We start from the raw sequence: 20783 nt of genomic DNA on the forward strand, positions 1-20783 counted from the left end.
TTAGTGTTTTAGTCTTTTAGAAGTTTAGTCATATTGACACTAAGGATGTTGCACTTCGTGATCTTAGTCTTGTAAAGTTATATTTGGGTTAAGAATGAATGAATGATAGAACCATATAATATCTGTCTAATGTTCTAGGCAATAAGTATCTATCTCTAACATTTCATTTTTATATATTTATTTATGAATCGTTTGCATTATAACTTGACCTAGCCTGTATTGTTAAATGACTTGACTCTGAGATATTTAATGGCTGATGTATATTTAGGCTAGAAGATAACACTAAACACTAAACACTAAACCCCAGCGCTAATTGTGTTGGGCTTTTTATAGGAAGTAAATTAATATGTCAGTCGGAATGTCAACATCTCCTTCAGTTCACAAAAGTAAGAAAACAAACGGACTTTGCTGTTTCTCATGCAAGAGCTTTTATTTGTTTTGACAGATCTAACAGTTATGCTTGAACATGCGCGCGAGCTGTTACTGCGCGGCGCATTACATTCATTACTGACCATACTGCAAAATATAATAAATATGCAATATGAACAACAATAAAAAGCCCAAACAAGCAGAAACTACTACTACTACTACTACTACTACTAATAATAATAATAATAATAATAATAACAGTCTATTATTATCATTATTATTATTATTAGTAGTAGTAGTAGTAGTAGTAGTAGTATTGTTGTTGTTATTATATTCACATTCATAACGGCTCATTATGTCGCTCATTATCGCCTGGTCAACTCGCCAAGTTGGCCTACGATTTGAAAGCAAAAACAAAACCATGATTTCGGATTTTCTCTTCTAGAAAATAATGCTAAATCTTTGCACATAAATTGTGTTTCAGCATCTTATTTAAATATTTTAAAATATAAAACTATATAAATATAAAATGTCTGTAAAATACAAGGTTTCATTCAAACAAGGATTCAATTAATTCTAATTAATATTAGGAATGATTATATTATATTATATTATATTATATTATATTATATTATTACAGGCGCGTGCGCGTCAGCTGTGGCGCGTGCGATGGGAGAGCTGCGCGTGGATTCAGTGGATTGTCCTGCACGTGGCGTTTAGCAGTGCGTTTGATCAGCAGTCGAGTCACGCATAATTCTTACACGCACTTAAATCTCGTCACGTTTGAAAGAAGGAACCTGACACTCTCTACCATGCGACCATTTTTATTATATAGGTGTGATTTTCTTGTCAAAAAGGCATTTACAGGCTCATGGCAGGCCCTTGTTTCACCTTCCTGCTGAAAATGTTCTTAAAGATTGTCGACAAATAGTTAATTGTCCAGACAGGAACTCCACGTGATTGAATTCTTGCTAGATTGAATCAGACCGCTGCATTCTCTCTCCCTTACTTCTCGTTTCACGGCTCTTTGTTTCTGATCTCTGAAATCCCACCCACTTGAAAATGGAGACGCTACAGGGGCGAGATGCTCTCCCTCTCTCGAGCGCGCACAAACAGCCTTTTCGCTGTTACTAGCAGCCAGCGCGCGCGCTCGGAGCGCCACAATGGAGACTGAGAGCTGTTTGTCTTTCGCTTCTGCTCCGACCAGGACGACGCCGGAGCAATCTCCAGGTCTGGAACATAATTCCGCCTCTTTCTTCCAATGCGACGAGCTGCAGAAATCGCCGCACGCTCACGTGGCGCAGAGGCACGCCGGGCGCGCGGACTTCTTCACTGCGCGCTACGCTGCCAACGGCGCGCGCGCGGACTTTACGCACAGCCTCGGCGGCTCCTCACCCAGAAAACACGGCAAGTTCCTGGAGACCAGCGCGACGGAGCAAAAACCCTTATCCTTACCCGAGAAGACCTCGTTTTACGACAGCAGCTCCAGCGGTGAGTGAATAAAGCGAGACCTGAAGGCTTTGCTTTGTGTTAAACCTAGAGTTATAGCACATGACGACGCATGGGAGTCGTTCATAATAATAATAATAATAATAATAATAATAATAATTATCATCAGCTTTATGACCCCTTATATATTTATTTAACGACGTATGGGCGTCGTTAATAATAATAATAATAATAATAATAATAATAGTAATAAATATAATCTTCATGACCCCTGATATTTTTATGTAACGACGTATGGACGTTGTTAATGATAATAATAATAATAATAATAATAATAATAATAATAATAATAATAATAAATATCATCATCATCTTTATGACCCCTGATATATTTATATAACGACGTATGGGAGTCGTTAATGATGATGATAATAATAATAATAATAATAATAATAATAATAATAATAAAATATCATCATCATCATCTTCATGACCCCTGATATATTTATATAACGACGTATGGACGTTGTTAATAATAATAATAATAATAATAATAAGCATCATCATCATCATCATCATCATCATCATGACCCCTGATATATTTATTTTGGTGAAAGTTGCCAGAGCTTATATTTCTGCCTTTGAACAGTTTTCTAAAATAAGAACGAAATGTACTACACAAAAAAACCCATCTGATATGAATTGATGAGATAAAATATTTTTAAACAGTTGTCTACAGTAAGAAGGAGCTCTATTACGCGTAAACGCAGTGTCTGATCAGAATGGCTGATATGAAGTTCAGTGTGTGTCTGATAGAGGGGATGTTAATGTGTAGGCCTGCTGCAATGCGCTGAGATAGAATACCTTCCATTCCTCATGATCTCCGCGCTGCACAATGCTGTGAGAGCTTCAATCATTTTACAGTCATGGATGCATGATGTGTGTTATAGCCGATGTTCTATAAGTTTTTATTGATCTGTAATTTAATATTTAATTAAAAACATGTATTTTATCAGTGCATTTTGTTAAAAGAACATGCTTTGTTTTTTTTTTCTAACACCAATTATTTCTTTAAAAACAAAACAAAACACTAAATATACAAAACGATTGTTTTAATCGTGCAAAAGATGCTTTAATAATATGTGCTGCGTTGCATTACAGTATGAGACTTCATTTCATGCCTTAAGTAAGAGCTTTACGGGCTGGAGTGAAGCACTCTTTGGGAATAATAAGGGTGAATAAAGCTAGGCTAGAGTGTTTTAAGTGCACTTTAAACTCCATCTTACGATTCGTGCATCTTTTCAAAAAAAATAAATAAAATAAAATAAAATAAACTTTAGTAGGCATGTACAGTAATGCATGTGCTAGGTCATTATTTTAAAAAAGACAAGACAAGCCTGTCGGTAATCAGAAGATAATTTTTTTTAAAATCGCGTTAACTGATGAGGTTTATTTGAAATCAAATGATTTGATTGTTTTGATCAATAAATTGTTTAAATTATTTATTCATATTCATATTCATATAATTATTATTAACAACAACAACAACAACAACAATACTACTACTACTACTACTAACAATAATAATAAGAATAACAATAATAATAATAATAATAATAACGTTTATTATTCACATTGATATTATAATTATTAACAACAACAACAATACTACTACTAGTAGTAGTACTAATAACTACTACTAACGTTTATTATTATTATTATTATTATTGTTGTTGTTGTTGTTGTTGTTGTCAATAACAATAATAATAATAATAATAATAATAATAATAATAATAATAATAAAGTTTTTTATATGGGCAAGTATTTATTCAGATGATCTCCGAATCATTGGCTATCAGATGAATTATGAAGACATTCTGCGCAGTGTATTTGTGGGATCAGAATGCGCACAGTATGTGCAGTAAATAAAGCATGAAGAAAATCTTTACAGAACTATCAACTTGCTCATTTTCCAAACTAACACCGCGGCTCGCTCACTGAAACCAGGTCCAAAGCGTGTAAATCACGTGACCCGAAGCCCTGCTTTATGATTCAGAACTGTCTTTTAGCTGACAGATGGAGTGTCATCCAGTTTTAGGATGAAAAGAGGGTTTTGCAGTAATACCGGAACAATACTGTTATTCACTGTTCTTCTGTGGATTTGCTAAGCCAGTTGCGCAGTATTGTGGACAGCGGTGTCCTTCCTGTTCAGCTCTGACACTGTGTCACACCGGACATGTTCTGAACACAAACAGCGACTTCCGGTCGTTTCAAATTACGAGCTGTAGGAATCTGTCAAAGGGAACTCGGTCAGCTCTAATACACTGCCCTAACACAGCTTCAGTTGATAGTCTACGCTGAAAAACAAACTACGCAATCTTTCTGACTCTGTTTGGACATTGTTTAGCCAATTAAATGTTTAAATCTTCCAATGATAAATTTGTCTGTGTTGCAGACAAATTTAGCAGACAGAACAACAGTCCTACTGGTGATGGTCAGCTTTTTATTTAGTTTTAATTCCGTCCCAATGTCCATTTCCATGCCGCTTATCCTACACAGGGTCGCGGGGAGCCTGGAGTCTATCCCAGGGAGCTCGGGCCACAAGGCAGGGGACACCCTGGATAGAGTGCCAACCCATCACAAGGCACAATCACACACTCACACACTATGGGCAATTTGCAAATGCTAATCAGCCTACCATACATGACTTTGGACTGGGGGAGGAAACCAGGGTACCTGGAGGAAACCCCAATAGAACAGGGAGAACATGCAAACTCTGCAAACACAGGACAGAGGCGGGATTCGAACCCCCAACCCCAGATCTGCGAGGCAAACATACTAAACACTAAGCCACCGTGCCCTGCTATTTACTTTTAAAGTGTGGGCAGTATAATTAAAACATACCTTATTAATAGAGAGTATTGGCTGTTATAGCTTATACAGTAATATAAGAGGCTCAGAATGAAGACCTCTGTGTTTAGCCACCTAAACGATAGCACACTCTCTCACTGAAATCCAAGGAGCTGTGTCTCAGCCTAATAAATATATCCTCATTTTCAAACAAGGGCAAAGAAACAATACATCCTAAATCTGCTGAACCTCTAATTCTTTATTTGATCAGTCTCTTTCATCCATTTTCATAGTCTATCACTGAACTTTCTCTGAGAGTGGCCTTACATTGGAAAATTAGAATAGCACAAATGATGAAATGGATGATTAAGAATTTTTGTTTACAAGAAATAAGAATTATTTATAGGTTTCCTGTTTAATGCAAACAAAAAAGTATGGTTCAGCAAACCTATCTGAAGTTTCATTTCCCTAACACTAACAAACAAAGTGTTAATTATGACCTGTTACACAGTGCAGTTACCTGACAGGTGCGTGGTGTGAGTGCATTGTTCACTACATTTGAAGTAATATTAGTTCAGAATACAAAAATTAATATACAAGATGTCAGTTAAAATAACATTGGTGAATAATATAGCTTACAATAATTTGGCTTTTACGGAAAGCCTGCAACAAGCATTAATGTGACATTTAGCATGCTGGTTAATTCCAAGTGCAAATACTCAGTGTTTGTTTGTGAGCTCTAGTGATTTGAAATGACTAGACATGTGTTAGAAAATTTATTGGTGAAACATTTATTTACTACTACTACGTCCAAAACCATCTGGATGACTAAATAGGCATATAAACATGATGTGATTTACACAGCATTGATGCTGCACGTAGCAGGACACCCCAACACTGCCAGAACTGAAGACCATGACCTCTCCTGTTCTTAAAGACATTCTGCTTTATGGTCTGGATATGATGTATGTAACTGTCAGGAAGTACGTTACAAGCATTTTGCTAATATTATTAAAATTTTTTAACAGAAACGGCAGACAAACATTTAAAAAAAAAAAAGAAAAAATGGCCTGTTACTGGCTTACTGGATAACTAAGGGTTTCTAGCTTCCTAACAGGGTTCTACGTGGAACATATTACTCGGTTCTTCATGAAACATTTTAGAGTTCTCTCCAGAGGGAAAACCAGAGGACTCTCGAGTGTTCTAAATTTTATAACTGCACATAAAACTGTAGTACATAACAAACATCTTGTCTTCCATACAAAATCCACTGAATGAACAAACCTCAGTCCAGACTGACATAAACACTGAAAGAAATAAACGCTTGTGATTTTGTGTTTTGTTTGTTTGTTTGTTTGTTGTGAGCCTAGAGGCTGAATCAAATCAGCGTCAATTTCAGATAGCACTGACAGGTAATTTTGTACTATAAATTTATTTCTCGTCACTCACCTCTACTGAGTCTACTGGAAGATGTAAGACCTAATGTATTATTTTAACAGTAATTTGTATTATTTTACAAATTACCTGCAAATATATGTAGAAATCAGTGAAAAAGTATTACCCAGGGTACTATACCCCCCGGTGGCTGCATAATCTGGCTTCTTGAAGGGACAGACTATATGGTTGTGTTTCCGTGTACCTCGTAGTCTTGTTACAGACACTCCCCCAAGGCCCCTTCACTCCAAGGCAAACATGGAGGAATCATTCTGCTCTTTCTGATAAAGTACAAGCCATTTTAAACATTTTCAGATTTTATTAAAGAAAAACATTTTCAGATTTAAGTTAAAGAAAATGTACCAAATCAAAAGTACATGTGTGTGTATTTAATAGTAGAATAGTAGAATATGATATCATTGAAGTATAGGAATTACAGTGTATGCTAGATTAACAGAAAACATTTAATGCTCATCGTTCATTGTCAAGAATATCTAACATATACAGTATGTTGGTCTAACACAGAAGAAACCAGTAAATGTCTATACATTTCTCTACACATCAGTAAAAGCAGGCTAGAAAAGCAACAATTTTACGACAAACACAGGAATATTTATTCTCCGCTCATGAACACGATGTTTTTGGACTTAAGCCCATCTATTTCTCCATATATGTAGATAATCTAGTCGACTTTAGGGGACAGTTTCCCTCACGAAGCACTAGACATCCAAATTAAAAACAAACCCCAGATATTTCTCCTCTTTTTTACAGTAAACATTATTTTATGTTTATGGTTGTGCAAATCCTTCAGTTCTGTGTTTATGTGAACCAAATACAAAACCACATTTGTTTGTTTATCTTTGAAAATAATTTATTCTCAGTTTTCTGGTGAGTGTCAGTGCCAAAAGACAATTCACAGCACTGCTTACTCGCTAACATCCCCCAAATAAAGTCAGTTTGCATTCTATTTATACGTGAACATATATTTAATATAGATTTAATTATATATATAAAGTATTTAAATAATACTTTATACAGTATACATTCAGCACCTTACATGTTTTCAAATACCTTCTCAAATTCAAAAATTCAAAGAAATAATAAAAATCACAGTAAAATATTATTATGCTATTCATTAATATAACACAGTAGTATACTGTACCATACTGACCATACTGTACTATAATAAAGTAGCACAGTGGCGCAGTGCGTAGCGTTCCTCACAGCTCTGGTGTGATCCTGAGCTCAGGTTACTGCGTTTCTCTGGTTTCCTGCCGCCTCCCAGAAACATGCTATTATGGATTGGATACTGTAAATTGTCATTCGAGTGAATGAGTGTGTGAATGTGTGTATGTACGGCATTCCACCCAGGGTACATTCCCACCTCACACCCAGTGTTCCAAGTACAGGCTCTGGATCCAAGTTGACCCTGATACTATATTGTACTATACTATACCATGCTATATATATATATATGTATATATATATATATATATATATACACATACATATATATGGTGTTCTACACCATGTGTACTATACTATACTATACTATACATTTTTCTTATCATTCATCATTACATTAAATCTTAAGTTAATGCACTTCAACTTTAAAGTTAATGCTATGATGTATGTTCTGCACAGGTGGAGAACTGCTTTCTGTGTATATGCACTTATCTGTGTTATATGTGTTATATATTGTGAACTCACCACCAATCCTAATCTAAACCTGCTGAAAGTTTATAGAGAACCTTGTCTCTTCTGTCCTCAGTGGGGGAGAAGTCATTGCCTAAGCCTTTAGCTTATCCTGTTCTGGACTCTGAAAGCTGTGGCAGATTGAAAGAGTCTTCAGATGGACTAACCGAAGGAGACTCCATTGCAGACTCAATCAACCTGTCAGGCAAGAACAAGAAACGAAGAAACCGGACCACATTTAGTACCTTTCAGCTGGAAGAACTGGAGAAGGTCTTTCAGAAGACACACTACCCAGACGTGTATGCACGGGAGCAGTTGGCCCTGAGGACTGAGCTCACTGAAGCACGAGTGCAGGTACTCTATGACCATTTGGTAGATGAACCTACCTAAACATGCTGACATTTTTTTGTTTATTTAAAATCAAATTATGTAACTGGAATTAAAAAAAATTCATTTGGTTATTTTATGAGAAAGGATCAGGACCATCACTATCACTGCCTTTTCAAAGTTATACAGGTGTTAATGTTATAAAATTGAACAGTTTTAGGGTTACTGACTTTGTAATATAAAAGTATTTCAATAAACTTTTGTCTATTTTGGGATACTTTGACAGGTGTGGTTCCAAAACAGAAGGGCTAAATGGAGGAAGCGGGAGCGCTATGGCAAAATGCAGGAAGTGCGAAATCACTTTGCTGCTACATATGATATCTCCCTGCTCCCTCGCTCCAATACCTACCAGGTACACACATACAATAAGTACACCATAAATGCGTTATGAAGACGATACCCATTTTCATGCTGCTGATCATACAAATGATAGGATATTTAGGAAAATAGATTATTTGTAATGATTGTTTTTTTTTCTACCAATAAAATTATGCAACAAAATGTTCATGGGCAATACTTTGGTCTATTCATGTGTACATGTGTGTTTGATCACTTTATGCATTAATTAGATGGAGGGCACAGAATTGTCAGGGACTTCTACTGATGTCAATTCTGACTGAGCTTAATACTTTTGCATGTGTATTTTTAACATGTATCTTCTCTTTCACCTCATAGATGCAGGGTAACTTGTGGCCTGGAGGAGGAGGTGCAGGAGGGGCCGGTGGGGGCTGCGTCCTGGGCACAGACAGCATGCCTTCTTCCTGCATGGCTCCTTACCCTCATCCCCATGCACACCCCCATACTCATGGGCTTATGGGAATGTCCACATCCCCAACTCACCCTCCACATCATCCTCATCCTCACCATCCAGGAATCAATGGCCTGTACTCCCTGCACAGCTTCCAGGGAGGTCTGGGGGCTCATTCGTTTGAGCCCAGCCCTGAGTCTGACTACAAGCCTTCAGGCCTGGTGGCACTGCGCATGAAAACCAAAGACCCTGGCAGCCTCTTGTCTTGGCCAACGTGACTGGTATTTAATTAGGACTGAGCCAACATATAATCAATGGATTCACACAGAAATCCAAACATTAGAGTTTTGGACAGAGTCCATCTCCCATCAAGCAAGAGGAACAGTTTCAGTCCTAATCCTTTACTAGATTTGCAGTTGATGTAATAGTAATAACAAAAATAAATGCCACCTGTATATGCTGTTTATGTTTCCATATGGGAGCATGTAATTGGTTACTGTCAATCTTTTTTAAAATATGCAAGCCAAAGGTTGCCTTAATGTTGAATTTTTAAAGAATGTATTCTATGAAATTAGCATAATTGTCCAAAGAAAAGTACGACATTTTTATTTAAAGTAGTTAATCACATATTTCCAGTGTATACTGATTTGTTTTTGTAGTATGACAGTCATTAAGTGGCTTTTATGTTTCACTTGTGCTATCATTAAAGTTAATTTGTAACTACAAAAATCTTTTTCCCTCCCGTCACATTAATCCACAACACACAGATCCACATGACACATTGTCATAAATTGTGTATTTACAATATTCTTGCATAATTAGCCAAATTTTAACACTTAGCAAATGGTCTTTCTGCATAATGATAAAAATGTAACCTTCACTATCTGCAGATATTATGGTACAGAGGATTCAGAGCAGGCTACTCTTTAATCTGTATGAAACATGTACTGCATGTCCGTATCATTTTACAGTGATGCTCCAATTCTTAGTCAGTGTAAAACAGGAAGTCATGTGAGTCGAACGTAATTCAAGAAGCCTGCAGAAATTAACCAGTGTAAGCAAGTGCCATTTTTGCTAACTCTTTAAACAGTATTGAACTTTATACCCCTGCACATTTAATATCAGTGATGCATTTCAGGGCATCTTTCCTTTCATTAATGTTAAGAATGCTTTCTTCCAGAAGACTTGCAGACTTAGCACTGCAAGCTTAAAGAATGATATGGTAACTTATGTACAATAACAGTATTTCTGTGTACCATATTTCAAGGTGTGTGGTCAAGACATCCACAATGAATGAAATCCTGACATAATCCTGCACAACAATGTATTTTGCATGAGAAATTATTACTGGTGCTTCTTGAAAAAAAAAAATCATTCACATTTTTTTAACCCTTCCTATATAGATCATACATTAACACTAAAACTCATTTAGAAATCCATTACCCTTTTGAACTGCTAATACTCTAACTTTAACCTTGACACCTTAAACATGTAATATACATGCAGGAAGCACATGGCATCCACTGGAGTACAGCATGGCCTAGTATGCATGTGGTACTGTATGGGACAGCTCCATCTGGATCTAATGACTGCATGCCAGTCCTGTCAGCCACTATTTCAGTATAAAGAATGGCTAGGACATAACTCTAAAGTAACAAAAAATGTGAAACATACTACAGTTTTAACCTGTTCATAGCCATTGTTCATTGGCTACAGTTTTAACAGTTTAACAGTTGTAACCTGCTCATAGTCATTGTTCTGATGATCTGAGTGAGCCATAAAGGAGGATTGCTTCAGTGTTTCCAGTATATGTTAAACATCATATCAGTACTGCACCACATTAAGTGCCAAACTGGCATACCATGTCATGCTTTAGAGAGAGAAAGAACATGTGTTTCCAATAGAAGAGAGAGAGAGAGAGAGAGAGAGACGCACACCCTCCACACCCACAGCTTAGAATTCCAGCCTGGGCCTTTGAGACAGACGTGCATGCTCCAGCTACACACACTTTGCTCCCATTAACGTAATGATATAAAAAGAATAAATAAAATACAAAAATTATGTAAATAAATTGTGAAATAATTACTGCAAAGATACATGGAGTAAAAAAAAATTAATGATGTTGGGGTTAACAGGATGTGCTTGCAGGCAGTAGAACTCTTTGTGCTTAGGAAGTAGCATTGGCCTACATACAGTAAACCTATAATAGGCCACTATAAACCTATTTTTGTTTACTAGTTTGGTTGTTTCTGGAAATAAACATCTTTAATCAAATGTTTCAGAATTATAAATTTTGCCTGACAGTTCTTTACAACTTTGGTTAAAGATTAAAGAAAAATAAACACTAAATTAGAGACACAAAATCTGCATCCTAAAAGAAGAGAGACTATATACTGTATTATTATTATTATTATTATTATTATTATTATGTATTAAAATAAAATAAATTATTATTTATAAGATATGTATAAGATATGAAGTGTATTTACAGTACATACAGTACTCTATGTGTATATTTGCAAGCCTTTCTAAAACTAAAAATACACGTGGCGACATCTCTTGGACATGAGCTGAACATGCTGGAGTGCTTCCCGCAGAGGTCACCGGTCTTAGATGTAAAATAACACCATTTGCCTAATTTTTGCAGAAATATGGGACATTATAATGACTAATCGTTTTAATTCGCAGCGTGCATATGTACTTTTCAATAGTAACTACTGTAAAATCCATAATTATCCTTTTCAGAGTTTATTTCCGCATGCCACGAGGGCGAAGCATCTCTATGCGAGGAGAAGTCGTCTGGGCGTTTGCGGGCTTCCTTGATTGACGTGAACTACAGCCAATAGTATTATACTCTGTCAGCTTAGCAAACCAATCAAATTCTTAGGGCGAGGAACGCTGTAGTCTATACAAGATGGCGTATGTGGTTGTTTTGCAGCTACAATATTGAGCGAATTGCAGTATTTTGTCATCTAAATTAATCAATTGTGGTAGTGTAGTCGCTTTGTAATTGTTTGTTATAAGCCGTAGATACGCAGAATATCCATCATGAAAGGAAAAGAAAGGTCGCCAGTGAAAAAACGCTCAAGGGCCGTGGACGATGTTCGAGACAGGGGAGGAAGCCACCCGAGCAGCAAGAAAATGGGGGTTGTGGCGATTTCTGGCGGAAGCAACAATGGAAATAGCTCTTCCAAAAGCGAAGGAGGTTCGGCAAGAAGGAGTTTACTTGGAGACAAAAGGGATAGTCGGGACTTTGACGGACATGCTTCTAGTCGCACGGGGAACAGTCACAGCTACACCAGTCCGGTTGCTAGCGCTAGCAGCAAGAATCACAACTCGAGCCTTTCGCTCGAAGCGGCCGCGAGAGGCAACTCGCGCTCAGACCAGCGCAGCCAGCTCGCCGCTAACGAGAGTGAGTACAAAACGCTAAAAATAAGCGAACTGGGGTCGCAGCTGAGCGACGAGGAGATCGAGGACGGTTTGTTTCACGAGTTCAAGAAATTCGGCGACGTGAGTGTGAAAATTAGCCGCGTTAACGACGAAAGAATTGCTTTTGTGAACTTCAGGAGGCCCGACGATGCCAGAGCGGCGAAACACGCCCGAGGTCGCCTGGTGCTCTATGACCGGCCTTTGAAAATCGAGGCGGTGTACATGAACAGGAGGAGAAGTCGATCACCCGTGGAAAAAGACCACTTTTCTGCCGTGGCTGGCCACAGACATTTGCACACGCAGAGGCCTCTGTCCCCTACTGGACTAGGTTATAGGGACTACAGGCTCCAGCAGTTAGCGCTTGGTCGACTTCCTCCACCCCCACCGCCTCCCTTACCCAGAGAGCTGGAGAGAGAGAGAGAGTTTGCTTTTTATGAAGCCAGAGCAAGACCCACTTACATTGCTGAACGAGCTGCTGCCTTTCGTGAAGAGGATTTTATTTCTCCCGAGGACGACCAAAGAGCTAACCGAACATTGTTTTTGGGTAACTTGGACATCACAGTAACAGAAAATGATCTGAGGAGGGCATTTGACCGCTTCGGGGCCATCACTGAAGTGGACATCAAGAGGCCCACTCGGGGCCAAAACAGTACATATGGCTTTCTTAAGTTTGAGAACTTGGACATGGCCCACAGAGCAAAGATCAGCATGTCAGGAAAAGTGGTCGGCCGAAATGCTATTAAAATTGGTTACGGAAAGGCGACCCCAACAACACGCCTCTGGGTGGGGGGCCTCGGACCTTGGGTTCCCCTGGCTGCATTAGCAAGGGAGTTTGATCGCTTTGGCACTATTAGGACTATAGATTACAGGAAAGGGGACACGTGGGCCTACATTCAGTATGAAAGCTTGGATGCCGCTCAGGCAGCTTGCACACACATGCGTGGTTTTCCTCTTGGAGGCCCAGACCGACGGCTCAGAGTGGATTTTGCAGACACTGAGCACCGCTACCAACAGCAGTTCCTGCAGCCGCTCCCCCTGCCCCACTACGAGGTCGTGGCTGAGTCCTTTGTTCACCGCGCAACCCCTGAAGCTATCAGGGTCAGAGAAAGAACTCCCCCGCCACTGCATTTTAGAGAACGGGAGCTCTATGCTGGTGCGGAATGGCCAGCCCCTGCCATCCGTGAACGAGTAAGAACTCCTGCATTCGAACCTCTGGAGCACTTGGAACGAGATCGACGGCCCAGAGAGCCATGGTCCCTGGAGCGGGAGCTACCAAGCAGAGATGCTGCAAGAAAACGGCGCCTTCTTGAGGATGGACGGCACCTCGACTGTTCACCAGACAGCAGCAGTGAGTGGGCAGTCCGGCGCCGGAGAGCCCCGTCCACTGAGGGCAGCCCGGGAGGTAGCAGTCGCGACGGCCGCTTCAGCGACTCTGAGAGGCCAACGAGAGCAGAGCGGCTGTCACCAGCGCGAGAGCGCCGCAGCAGCCTAGACAGGGCTCCTGGAGAGAAGCGCCTCAAGAGCAGCAGCAGCTTGTCTGAGTCCAGCATTGGTGCAAGCCCGTCAGAGAGAAAACGCAAAGCAAGTGAACTGAGCAAAGGGCCTTCAAAGAGAGAGAGAGCTGAAGGGAGCTCCAAGGGCAGTCAGTCATCCAAGCAGGACACTGGCGGGAAGCTGAGCATGGCCTGGAATGGAATGCTGCTCCTCAAGAATAGCAATTTCCCAGCCAGCATGCACATCCTGGAGGGAGACCTGAGTGTGGCCAACACCCTTCTAGTCGACGGCAGCACGGGAGGGAAGGTGACTCAGCTCCGCATCACACAGCGCCTTCGGCTCGACCAGCCCAAGATGGATGAGGTGTCACGCCGCATCAAAGTGGCAGGCCCAGGCGGGTATGCCATTCTCCTTGCAGTTCCTGCCAGCTCCGAGGACACGTCTTCATCCTCCTCTTCGACAGACCCAGCGGCTTCGACTCAGCGTCCTCTGCGCAACCTGGTCTCGTATCTGAAGCAAAAGCAGGCGGCCGGGGTAATCAGTTTACCCGTGGGGGGCACTCGCGATAAGGACAACGCGGGGGTGCTGCACGCGTTCCCACCCTGCGATTTCTCTCAGCAGTTCTTAGATTCCTCTGCAAAAGCTCTTGCCAAAACAGAAGAGGACTATCTTGTCATGATCATTGTCCGCGGAGCATCCTAACAGTCAGAACACAAACAAAAAAAAAGCATTGTTATAAAAAAGAAATGTCTCATTTGCATGCTCTGTTAAGCCTGGTGCAGGAACCATAGTTTAAACAGTTATTAAAAGGGTATGTGTCATCTGTTCTGCCAAATGCAATGCATGAAAAACATGTCTCATATAGCAAAATTGGTTTTCATATTGCAATATTTGCTCACCATTGCAAGTCGAGTTTCCAAACCAAATCATTGTGATACTGTGCAACTGTATGAAAGAGTGAAAGATAAAAGGCAGACACAATTTGAAAACTGAATATTTACACTATACACTGTACTGCTGAGAACCTAATACATGTTTGTTTAGCCATTAGATTGTTCCCTATATGGAGATTAACAAGAATGTTGGTTCATGTAGGTATATTATATATATTTTTTATTTAAAAAAAGAGGTTATTGACTCATTGTGGTTTAACGCTTGGAACAATCAGTTAATGATGAAGAGACAGTGTAACATAGGCCTAGGTGTGTAGTTCTATAGTTCACCTAAAGCAGTCCAGGTATTTCTCACTTAAAACTGCATGTTGACTGTTGTCCTGTTTTGAAACCGTTACGGGGTAGTTCACAGTTCAGAAGTTTGCAGACTATAAACTAATGTATATACAACTGTACTTTAGTATTGAAGTGTTTATCAGTGTGTAACTGGGCAAGCATTTAATGAAGCTACAAATTGTTTTCTTCAAGATTTTATTATACCCAAGGCATCTTATAATATGAATCAGTGATTATTTTGGTCTTCTTTTAATTCTAACATATTTCAAAGCCACCATTTGCACAGACCGTTGCACATAGCTTAAAATTTAGATATCCTCTTATTTGTCTTTTTGTATTTGACAAGATCATCTGAAGAACTAGTTCTATTGAGACATTTTTTTATTTTTTACTTTGCTTTTTGCTCATCCCTAATAATTTCTGTCCAGGATTGGTAATATAGTCAGCCACTAGTTTCTACTGATTTCAATGCTTTTATTGTTGTGTTTTGTTTTTTTTTGTTTGTTTTTTCCTTTTCTTTTTTTTCTTTTTTTTTTTTTTAAATAGTAGTCTTGCCCATAGAACACAGTACAAAAAAATCAAAGAACATTTGATAGAATAGCAGAATGTAATGCATGTGGCTTTTTCATTTTTGTCAGCATTGGCCTCAGTTTTGTTCTATATGCCACATTAAAGGAATTGTTAAATTGATGTCCAGGTACCAAAATGTGAGTGGAAAAGTGTTCCTTCCAATTTGATAAACATAATAATGTCATAATAATGCCTATGTTGATGTAATTCTGTTATGGTCTATATTCTCCATATATTAACACACTTTAATTGTCAGCTTAGGGCATACTTGAAGCAGGGCTGTACAATTAGAGGTGATCAAAGTGTTTATTATTTTTCAGTACATTAATAATGATTATGGTTCAGTGCAAAACCACAGAGCGCTGTAATTGGTCAGCACATGTGATTGTGTAGTGATCATACCACCAAAGAGCATGCATTAATTATTGAGTCTACTTTTTGTTGGAGTATGCTTAATTGTGCAGCCCTAAATTTAAGTATGTTTTAAGCTGAATAATCAGCTATGTATGTTTTGATAGTCTGTTATAGACATAGCATACTTTTCTAACCCCCTACATCAGAAATTTTTTGCATTTCTATCAATGTTGAGGTTTTTTTGCAGTGTCTTGAGTCTGATTATTAACAAATGTGTTAATTTCATCTGTATTATGCCATCTATCATTTTAAAATCACACTAAATTGCATTTTTAAAGCAGATTGGTTTGTGAATTAAGATAATTAAGCTGTTCTATATGTATGGATGAGTAGGAGATACTGTACTTTCAGTAGCCATCTCTCAGGATGAAAAAGGACCGTTGCAACAGAGGACTTCCCATGGCTGGAATCAAAATGATTGAGTTGATACAGGAGCCCTTTGGATACAGAGGGGCAAGAGCTTTTCGTTTAGTGATTGTGTATTCTCGCTGAGAGAGCAGCTTCACACTTGTGTAAATGTTTTTGTGCTTACACTTCCCATATTTAAACGGAAATATGACCGTCTTGCTTTGTGGTGTGTTTACCTGATTTCTTGAAGGAGAGGAAAAAAAGAGGAATCGCTCATTCACATCTCGCACAGCTAAGAAATAGCTGTCCACATACACACAAAAAAGTGCACTGGCACTTATTTGATTTTGTCTTACTATCAATAAATTGTGTCATTTGAGGGAGAAATGTTCATTCGTTGGAAATGAATCGAAGACCATCTCCCGCTGTTTTGCGGTTGTGTTTCGATGGAATTGTTGCTCATTGTTTCTGCTCAGGAAAAAAAAATTTCCAATATGTGGATCAGTGATGACATTAAGAGCCAAGAGCGAGAGCGTTTTATTGCCGTGTTGTCAATCAGTGTTTTCCAACCTTGTGTCCCGGAGTTGCCCGGCTTTGCTAATTAACAGCCCTTGCACACTCCTGCCCTAAACCTCTCCCTTATTCCCGAGGGAAGCGAGAGCAGAAAGAAGGGGGCTTTTGCTACTGTGCTCTCTGTAGCAGGCTTGTGCTCTGCTGCTAACCAAAGTCAGAGGGGAGATGTTGATTGCACAGACCTTCAGATAAGATGAAGCACTGCCACTGGTGTCCTCCAAGGTTCTTCCCTACGTGCATCAGCTGGAAGAGGTCAGGTCTGCTGTAACCCAACTGCTTTGCATTGGCAGCACAACCACCTGCGAATTAAGGGTCAAATTTGAATACTTTCTATTTCGGTGGAGCAGGCATATGTTTACCCCATCCTTTGGTTTTTTGCACATTTGATTTTATTTTTTCCACTCCATTGAGATATCAGTACAGGAAGAGGATTTCCATGATCAGAAAAAGGAGAGCAATATAGAATGTAAAAAGCCGTTCTAGGCCCTGAAGGAAGGCTGATAGTTTTGTCTTCCTCCACTTGCGTTTGTGACAGAAGTATTAAATGCACACCTGTCTTAAATTGACCTGAAATTCAAGTGTTGCCAACTAGACTGCCAGTTTCCTCAGCACAGCACAAGAGTTAACGCATGGAGGAGGTACTTGCAAGAAGCGTACAGCTGGAGAGAAAAAAAAGGCCTCTTTTCTTCCTTAGTAAGCTGTTGTGTTCACCTTCATCACCTCTCCATCAGGTCATCCAGCAGGTCATCCAGCAGTGAGTGCCTGCCCGATGGTGGTGAGTAGGGCTAGTGTGTTTTATACCCGGGTCGTTTCTCAAAGCCTGCCTGCTAAAGGTAAGTATCAGTGCAGGACAGAGTAACTCACTCATGTAGGATTCGAATGTTTACATTTGCCACTAAACTGACAGTTGCACAGATTATATGAGCCCATGTAGCTGTGTTATTAATATGACTGGAGAAGTAAGTTCTGCATTTTCATTAATATGTATTTAAACATGTGAATTCATTCGTTGAGTGCATGAGCTGACATGTTCAGTAGAAATTCATCAAAAAGAAAAAAAAAAAATCAAGTTTCAGTATTCTCTAAACTCTTTAAAAAAAAAAAAAACAAACAAAAAAAAAAACACTGGTTTACTGGACAGGTTTAAATTGCACTGTAATATCTGGCCATAATACCCATCAGTATTTCACCAGTATGTGGGATTGTGGGAATAACATGCTTTATAGGAGGTAAGTCTTGGACATAAGGGGATTTTCAGTGGTGTATCACTTCTAATGCTGCCTTTTAGTCCAGAACTAGAATTCATTTGCAGAGAATTGTCTCTGGATAGTGACTCACTGTGGACAATTTGTTTTTAAAGGTAGGTTTGACTGATCTCTGGGAAACTCCATCAATAATATAAGAAACTTTTAGGATCAAACTGACTTGAAATATTTGAATATAAAAGCTAATAAATCTTTCCTATGTCAATGTGAATATTATCCCAAATATAGAATTTACTGACTGGAAGGTGGTAACAAGATAAAATCCCTAAAATAACTTAAAAATGAATGGTTGAGTGCCTGGTCAGTTCCTTTAGAGCTGTACACAAATAGGCCTTGTTAAACTGGAGCTCCACAAGTTTTCACCAGATTATAGTCCAAACAGATGTAGCCTGTGGAAATATTTTCTTTGTACTCTGAGTGATATGAATGATGGTTTGGCCTATAGCATGGCTTTAGAAATGGACACACTTTTGGTGCACAGTAGCATCCATGATTTTAAAATGTCCAGATTAGAAACAACAAACCAGGCATTTTTTCATTTGGCATCATACCAGTGGTTCCCAAACCTGGTTGTGGATTCCACTACACCGCACACATTAAAACTCTCCATGGTGTGTGTGTGTGTGTGTGTGTGAGAACCGGGAAATTGGGACACTGGGAAAGACTGATCTATTCCTGTATGCTGAACGAAAATGGAATATTTAGCAAAACCATAGTCTGCTGAATAAGATCTTCAACTGACCTAATCTACTGACAGATTGCTGACGAAGAGACAGGTCACGGTTTATGACGTAAATATTTAGACTATACATACTGTCTTTTTTGGCACATTTATATGGAAGTCAGAAAAACAGATGGTTGGCTTCAAATTTCTTTGACCTTGGACGGTAATAAAACTATATAAATGAAATAATATATGTGCAATGTGTTATTAGTCATCATACTACCAGTATAAAGAAGGCTTTATAAAAATAATATGATTTTTGGCCAGTATGTAAACATTGGTAACTTTTACCAAAATTGCGCACAGAGGAGTGACAAATTGAAGGGGGGAGAAAAAGACTCTTTATAAGATACAAGCCGCTGTCATAATTTCAAACAAATCTCTGTACTGGAGGGATGAACACCAACTAACACAGCAGTCCATAAACCCCCATAGGTGTTCAGTTAGGTTGATATCTGGTGACTGTGAAGGTCATAGCATGTGATTTACTGCATTTTTATACTCATTAGACTATTCAGTGAGCTGTCGTGTACTGTGGAGGGGGGTGGGGTCATTCTGGAAGAGATCAGGATAGTCCCATCAGGATAGACCAGTTTCTTCATGGGATGAAGGTGATCAGTCAGAATTCCTTTGTATTAATTTGCAGGGATTTTCCCCTGTATGGCACATGTTCCCAACCCTGGTGATGGAGTACCCTCTGTCCTGCACACTGCATATTTTTCCTGGTCTAAAACAAATGATTCAACCAACCTGATTAACAGCCCTTCTTGAACTGAAGGACGCCATGACCGAGGCTGGGAACCTGTGCTGTAAGGGGACAAATAGAGCCAAGCAATGCCAACAAAATGTCTCCCACAGCAATTGTTTTCCTGTTGTCCTCTACTTGCATGTATATATAAAGTATTAGACATTAGATTTGACATCTTCTTAGAAATCAGAAATGAATGAATTAGATAAGTCTGCAGCACTTCCTTACTGTATGCAGGTATTGACATGTATGTTGTCATTGGAATGATGGAATGTCAGTAGTAAATATGATGAAATCAGTTGTGATCTGCAATATAACCCAGGGAGTCTCAAGTGTTTAAAATCTGACCACTTCAGAAAACAAGGAAACAATTTGGGTATCAATCAGTTTTATGCAAGATTAAAATGGGGTTTGAGTCTGGGGAAAGCCTAGACATTCTGCTAAAGGATGTTAATATTTGAAACTGTAGTAAACAGTTATAGAGTTGTAGACTGTAAGGTTGAATGTATTGTTGTTTAATATTAATACTTCCCTATTGTTTGACTGCACAGTAATGTTCTACACTGAATCCTTTCTAGGCTGACGTGAGAAACTTGTGAGAAACCACAGCTGCAGTATTGAAGTGGTGAGCTGTTTGTCTCCATGAGCACACTGTGGGTAATCTTCTCTCTTCATTTTTGATACAACACTGTCAGTGCTTATTTGTATTTATTTATTTATTTATTTATTGTAATAGTACCAGTGGTGGTATTGGATTGTGAACTGCAGTGCAGATCCAGTTCATCTCTTAGTCCATAAAGAACCATATGCTACGAGTATTGCTTCCAAATCGTAAGTAGTTGTGCTTTAGTGTGTGTGTGCTTTAGTAGAAATTTTTACTAGATTTGTTTTTGCAGTTGCTAATATTGGTATTATTTGTGGAGCTTGCTAAAAGGTGGGCAAAACATTTTGAATCTTGCTGATGCCATTTATAACTGCAGATGTGTATCTGAAATTGCAATAAAAGCAATGTTTTTGTATTGGTTTGTGTTGTTACATTCTAGAAAGCCAACCTTTA

At 38.9% G+C, this 20783-nt stretch overlaps 2 protein-coding genes across 2 annotated transcripts; both read left to right on the forward strand.

Moving 5' to 3' along the window:
- Positions 1-1113: 1113 nt before the first annotated feature.
- alx3 (ALX homeobox 3) lies at positions 1114-10605 on the forward strand. The gene is made up of 4 exons (XM_026926809.3): positions 1114-1860; positions 7874-8151; positions 8411-8536; positions 8860-10605. The coding sequence occupies exons 1-4, from the start codon at positions 1533-1535 to the stop codon at positions 9208-9210; spliced, it is 1083 nt and encodes a 360-aa protein (XP_026782610.3). The 5' UTR covers positions 1114-1532; the 3' UTR covers positions 9211-10605.
- A 1197-nt stretch (positions 10606-11802) lies between these two features.
- rbm15 (RNA binding motif protein 15) lies at positions 11803-20745 on the forward strand. Its single transcript, XM_034306621.2, has 2 exons — positions 11803-20379; positions 20463-20745. The coding sequence occupies exon 1, from the start codon at positions 11981-11983 to the stop codon at positions 14555-14557; it is 2577 nt and encodes an 858-aa protein (XP_034162512.1). The 5' UTR covers positions 11803-11980; the 3' UTR covers positions 14558-20379; positions 20463-20745.
- The last annotated feature ends 38 nt before the right edge of the window (positions 20746-20783 follow it).

Source organism: Pangasianodon hypophthalmus, chromosome 8 (genome assembly GCF_027358585.1).
Source record: "Pangasianodon hypophthalmus isolate fPanHyp1 chromosome 8, fPanHyp1.pri, whole genome shotgun sequence".
NCBI lineage: Eukaryota > Metazoa > Chordata > Actinopteri > Siluriformes > Pangasiidae > Pangasianodon > Pangasianodon hypophthalmus.